The sequence below is a fragment of the Anarhichas minor genome, unplaced genomic scaffold (genome assembly GCF_050575085.1).
Source record: "Anarhichas minor isolate MPS153535 unplaced genomic scaffold, ASM5057508v1 ptg000027l, whole genome shotgun sequence".
NCBI classification, from domain to species: domain Eukaryota; kingdom Metazoa; phylum Chordata; class Actinopteri; order Perciformes; family Anarhichadidae; genus Anarhichas; species Anarhichas minor.
The window spans coordinates 3,885,676-3,891,947 of record NW_027466473.1 but is presented as its reverse complement, the minus strand read 5'-3'; the positions used below and the strand labels follow the sequence as shown (position 1 = coordinate 3,891,947).

The following is a 6,272-nucleotide window of genomic DNA, read 5'->3' as shown; positions in this document are numbered from 1 at the left end:
AGTGTGCGTCAGCACATAGTCACTTCTTCCACACCAAGAGGAACCAATCAGCAGTAAGCACACATATTCCTCTCTAGATACTTTATATAATCTTAAATCTTTTGTGTTGCCAGGACATGAAGGACTCAGCCCAGGCTGGCCAATAAGTTTGGCTTAGTTGCATCCTGCAGCTGCCTGCGTGGCTGTTATGTAAGTCTTGCCTTGAGGTCTGGGAGAGATCTTGCTGGAGTGGTACCAGCTAACCCAGCTCCCCTGCTATTATCCTAAAAAACGGCAGAGTTAACCCTAAATATGTAACAAAATGGGCTCCCGAGTTTGGAAAAGTGAGGTGAACAAGACATTTAAAATTGAACCAGAACAAACATCACCCAAGAGTTTTCCATCTTCTCAGTAGGCTAGGGTAGTATGGCCAAAGTCGTCTATCACTATATAGAATAGATCATTTAATATCGTGATAACGATATTTATCGCATGTTTTCTGGTAATTCAGTCAATAGTCTTTATGAAATAACCACGTGGTTTGGTAAACTCTTGTGTGAATTAAATGCTTGACAAATGACAATACTTTTATCATTTACTTACTACAACAAATTTGAGCTGGTATGTGCTGATTAAGTAATATCTATTGAGACAATTTTGTATCAATTGTGTATCGCGATATCTCGATGTGTGATTTCATCACGATACATTGAAAGAAGATAAATAATCATTTTGAATTATCGCCCAGCCGTACTTCTTAGGTCAGCGCATGACATGAATGACGGATGTTTGTCTTCATGTCCTCTCACAGGTTTTCTCCATAGCGGTACACCATGTGGGTGACTAACCTGGCAGCCCTGGTCCTCCTGGCCTCTTCAGCTACAGCTGCCACCTCGGCCTCACCAGACAAAGTCCTGAGTAACCACGCCACCATCCTGGCTGACAACAGCGCGAAGCTGGCTTTCAGTCTCTACCAAAACATGGCCAAGGAAAAAAGTGTGGAAAACATCATCATATCCCCCGTCGTCGTGGCCTCCTGTCTGGGTCTGGTGGCTCTTGGGAGCAAAGCCTCCACTGCCTCTCAAGTAAAAACCCTTCTGAATGCGGCTAAAGTCAAAGACGAGCAGCTGCACTCCGGTCTGGCAGAGCTCTTGACCGAGGTGAGCGACCCAAAGACCCGCAATGTCACCTGGAAGATTAGCAACCGCCTGTACGGACCCAGCTCCGTCGCCTTCGTGGAGGATTTTGTCAAGAGCAGCAAAAAGCATTACAACTGTGACCACTCCAAGATCAACTTCAGGGATAAGAAGAGCGCCGTGAGCTCCATCAACGAGTGGGCGGCCAAGTCTACCGATGGCAAACTGCCCCAGGTCACCAAGGATGTAGAGCAGACTGACGGGGCGATGATCGTCAACGCAATGTTTTTCAAACGTGAGTCTACTCCTCATACGACTTGTGTATGTGCATGTTATTTCTATAAAAATGCTCTCATAATGAATACTTTTTTTGTTTCTCACAGCTCACTGGGATGAGCAGTTCCATCATCAGATGGTGGACAACCGTGGATTCATGTTGCCCCATAGCTACACTGTTTCAGTGCAGATGATGCACCGCACAGGTAGGTGGAGAAAGTTCAGAAACAACACGTGTGACACTTTATGGAGTAGATCCACATTTTGGGAAAAATGCTGGAGTCTAAAAACAACAATCTGCCTTTTTATGGTGGGTTATAGATACAGTTATGGAGCGCTGGAATGAGTCCTAAAACCAGATTACCTTGTCTCGAAGTCAATGGGTTTTTTGAATGTGTTTTTGGTCAGATGCCTGAAAAAAGGTGAAGAGAATTTAATATTTTGTTCTATGATCTAAAATAGGTCGGTAAATAACCCTCTAGTGAATTTAGAAGCTTTGAAGCTCTTGTGAATTTGATTTCACTGAATGGTATTTTAATCTAATACTGTTTTCAGTGGCCTTTAGCAAACATCCTTTCCCTAGACCATTGCAGCTCCAACATCAGAGCTAGACACTAAAAACACTGCTTTCTGCTAAAAATGCAATCCTGTGCATTTTATATGCTAAAATTACAGTTGGGTGACCTCACACCTGTCAGTGATGATGCAGAATGACAATGATTCATAAGTGTATTAAATCCCATCTTAACCTTCACAATAGTAAATGAGTGAATGTGGGATGATCTACTATAGTCCAACACTTAGCAGATTAAAGATATATTTTGTTTCCTCAGGCCTCTATGGCTTCTACAATGACAAAACCAACAAGTTAACTCTCCTGAGCATGCCTCTGGCTCATAAGAAGTCCACTATGGTGTTCATCATGCCCCACCAAGTGGAACCTCTGCAGAGAGTGGAGAAGATGCTGACCAAGAAGAAACTGGATACGTGGATGGGCAAGCTGCAGCAGACAGCGGTGGCCGTGTCTCTGCCCAAAGTCAGCATGGAAGTCAGTCACAACCTGCAGGTAGGAGATGCAAAAGAACAGCACCTCGGACTTAATGTCTAGCTTCTTTTACACGATCTGAATATCTGCTCCTGTTCAGAAACACCTTGGGGAGCTGGGCCTGACGGAGGCCGTGGACAAATCCAAAGCCGACTTGTCCAGAATCACCGGGAAGAAGGATCTCTACCTGGCCAGTGTGTTCCACGCCTCTGCCATGGAATGGGACACCGACGGCAACGAAATGGACATGAGCATCCTTGGCACGGACAAGCTGAAAAACCCCAAACTGTTCTACGCCGACCACCCTTTCATCTTCCTCGTGAAGGACCAGAAGACAAACTCCATCCTATTCATAGGCAGGATGGTCCGGCCGAAGGGCGATAAGATGAGAGATGAGCTGTAACCACATTCACTTAAAAGCCTGGCTGTGTGTGTGTGTGTGTGTGTGTGTGTATTTTCTACTGCGGAATGCAGAGAGAAGTGGGAAATGAAAGTGCATTCCTTCACGTCACAAGCCAACAGCATTCCACAATACATGACTGAAGAGATGTGTTTCAACATTTGATCCTGTGTTTTAGTGCACAGCCTTCCTTTTTTATCGTGAAGAATATTTGATATCTTTTCTGTTTGCATTGGCATATCACAATATGGACTGAAGACTTACATTAAGTATGATTTCCCTGATTATTGCTTGAAAATATGTTGACAAGTCTTAACAATGTAAAAGGTCTACAACAATCTTACTTCTGCACCGATGGTGCTTGTTGTTTAATTTAATAGTATGTTTCAATTTGTCAAGCGTGGTTGCTTTTAATTTGTTAACTCCGAGGACATTTACCATTGTTTTGCCCATCCTTTGCACTGCTCTCCAACACAAGCATATAGTTTGAACCAATATGCTACGTTGCTGTTTTTCTTATTGATCCTCCCTGAATGCACTGACCTACACTGGCAAACAAACCAAAGCATGGCAGATTTAATAAAAACGATCTATAATATGCACGTACAATTTGACAATTTCAAAATATGAATAGTTTTAGACTATTACAAATTTCCAGTTTTTGCAATAAAAGCGCGGGAATAACAATAATAATAATAATAATACATCAATTTTCTATAGCGCTTTTCAAGATACCCAAAGACGCTTTACAGGGCAAAGACAAACAGAACAAACAAACAATAAATAATAATAATAAACCACCCCCAACCAAGTGTCATCTTAATTTGAGATATTTTGTGCTGACATTGTCCGTCGTGAAACAGAAGACTCCGACTCATTCAACCGGTTTGATTTGTCTGCTCATGTCTGTTTGTAACAGCAGTTTGGCCTTGGGCAGGTCTGGTGAGCTCAGGTCTCCAGTGGGACCCAGCTGAATAGCATGAGAAAAATTCCAGCGAGGGTGACTGTGTCCTGCTGGGCAGCCCTACGCCAGCGAGGAATGTGGTGGAGTTGCAACACACTGCATGGTAAACATGGGCTCTTAATCAGTAAACTGTTCATGTTTAGACTAAACTAAATATTTGGGTACGTCAAGATGGGTCCGGCAGCTGCTCCAATGAGCAAGGCACTGGTTAAAAGCCACACCATCAACCTCCCACCTGATTGTTAGCATTAGGCTGACTATAAAAACTTATAGAAAAACAGTTGATAAAGACCAAATGATTCGTTATTTAATGGAAAAGTGGTTCAATAACACGAAAGAATAATTGAATTTTCTTGACTAAACAGAAGATTACAAAGAAGATTTGTTGAGTGAACATGACAGTATCTTATATTGTTGCATTAGTGGACCTTTTTTAGCGTATCACACCACCTAGAGCAGGGGTTCTTAACCTTTTTGACCTCGGGGCCCAACTTTTCAAGTACAAAGTGTCCCGGGGCCCATTCAAATATTAACACTGTATTAGTTTAACTAATTGATCTCACTCTTGGTTTGATTTGTATTCAATAACTATATTAAATCCACTTACAGTTTAACAAGCAAAACCCTTGTCAAATAAATGAGATGATACAATGTGATGATCACAAAGACATTTATTTATCATGTGTATGTAAACCTGCATACACAACAAGAAGCCCAACAGGCTTTCCCACGAGCTTTGGATGTTTCGTCGCTAAGTGTCACTTTATTTTTGAAGGCTTCAAATAAAACCAAATAAAATGTGTCTGGAGCCGCAAAAGCTATTTGATATCACAGCTTATAAAGTGTTATATATAGTTATATTATATATACAAAAACTATAGTTTGTAGTATTTATGAAAATATAGAACAAGAATAAAGACAATTCTTGACATTTTATTGCAATTTTACCTGATATAACAATATCAAACTCTTATGAAGAGGAGAGTTTGCTGCAGCAGCTGAGAAATCATCTCCAGCGTGACACTTTTCAGCACATGCTGTGTGCTTGTTCTGGAAGCATACAGTAAGTCAGCATCGTTGGCAGTGAAAGCAAATGAAGACGTCCACGCAGAGTTAAACTCTCTATTTTCCTTTACTTTTCTTTTTTTGGATTTATCCATTGATAGTTTACAGAGGGCGGGGGTCTGAAAATCATGATTAGCCACCTGCAGGGAAAAGCGCTTGACAGGGGTAGAGGATTTGACTGCCTGTGGGAATAATTAACATATAATATTCTGTTCATTCTTGCTTATAAATTATACTCTCTCTGAACACGTTTCTCTTTTTGGAGAACGTCATGCGAGATATCTTCTTCGATCGGCGCAATTCTCCTGCTTCTTTCTATTTCCTCGTCTCTCCCCCGTGTGTCACGTGTGTGTAAACCTCGCTGGAGTCAGGAAACTTGTCAGAATACTCATATTGAGCTGCATCACCTGATGTGATTTACAACGCATTGGTCGGTGTGTTTCCTGCACCGCCGAACAAGTGCCGTAACGGCAGTATAAGACGCGCCGGTTAAAGTATAAACTCAGTGCCTAATATGTATAATTCCGAATTATCTATCGGATTTAGGGCCTGGGTCCGGATCCGGTCCGCCTGTTGGGGACCCCTGATGTAGACTCAGGGAGCCGCAACAGAGGGGCTGAAGAGCCGCAGGTTGCCGACCCCTGGGCTAGCGGCTAGCTGAGTGTCTTCTTCTGCTTATTGGAGCTTGTTAAACAACTGACTGACGCATTACCGCCACCAGGTGGTGGGAAGCTATATTGTAACTGAGCGTCTCATGGATAACAGTAATATCTCTGGTGTCTTCAATTGATAACCTATGCGGTCCCGCGGCCCTCGCGGCCCACAGGTGCAAAACTGAAAGTTTTTTGCCGCCCTCTACGTGGCGTTCGCGGCCCAATCGTGGGTCGCGGCCCCATGGTTAAGAATCACTGACCTAGAGGACATGTGGGTTCACGACAGAACAAAGATGTTTTTCATGTGGTGGACAAATTACATAATTTATAACCTATCACACGACATTCATTGGAGTATTGCATAAATAATGTGCAAAACTATATTTAACTATAAAACTGAAAAGGGGGAACTGCGACAGACATGAAGTGAACAGATTTAGACCTTTATCTTACTTCAAAAATACTATTCAGATGAACCCTAATCAGGCAAAATGCTCAGCAATATTTTTTTAAATCATGCCTGATGTTTTATTAGAAATGTCTTTACTATTATGACTTTGAGATAATTGTAAAGTAGGAAATGTCTATCATTCCAGTGAGTGCCTTAAACTCATGTAAATGATCTTCAGTTGTACCGTGGGAAGAGGTCAGGTCCTGTATGTAATAAAGTGTTTCTCTCCCCGAGAAATGATGTCATTACGATTACGGCATCAACATCTTAAACTTGGTCATTACTGTGCTTTTACTTGAGCTG

At 42.1% G+C, this 6,272-nt stretch overlaps 1 protein-coding gene across 1 annotated transcript; it reads left to right on the top strand.

Annotated features, from left to right (window-relative positions):
• Positions 1-812: 812 nt before the first annotated feature.
• Positions 813-2,916, top strand: serpinh1a (serpin peptidase inhibitor, clade H (heat shock protein 47), member 1a). The gene is made up of 4 exons (XM_076102319.1): positions 813-1,410; positions 1,499-1,597; positions 2,225-2,457; positions 2,537-2,916. The coding sequence occupies exons 1-4, from the start codon at positions 813-815 to the stop codon at positions 2,837-2,839; spliced, it is 1,233 nt and encodes a 410-aa protein (XP_075958434.1). The 3' UTR covers positions 2,840-2,916.
• The last annotated feature ends 3,356 nt before the right edge of the window (positions 2,917-6,272 follow it).

Excerpts from the sequence above, each read along its gene's own strand:
- serpinh1a (XM_076102319.1), top strand. The coding sequence starts at position 813 with ATGTGGGTGACTAACCTGGCAGCCCTGGTCCTCCTGGCCTCTTCAGCT. Across the intron at positions 1,598-2,224 it reads GCAGATGATGCACCGCACAG|GCCTCTATGGCTTCTACAAT; the intron begins GTAGGTGGAGAA and ends TTGTTTCCTCAG. Across the intron at positions 2,458-2,536 it reads AAGTCAGTCACAACCTGCAG|AAACACCTTGGGGAGCTGGG; the intron begins GTAGGAGATGCA and ends GCTCCTGTTCAG.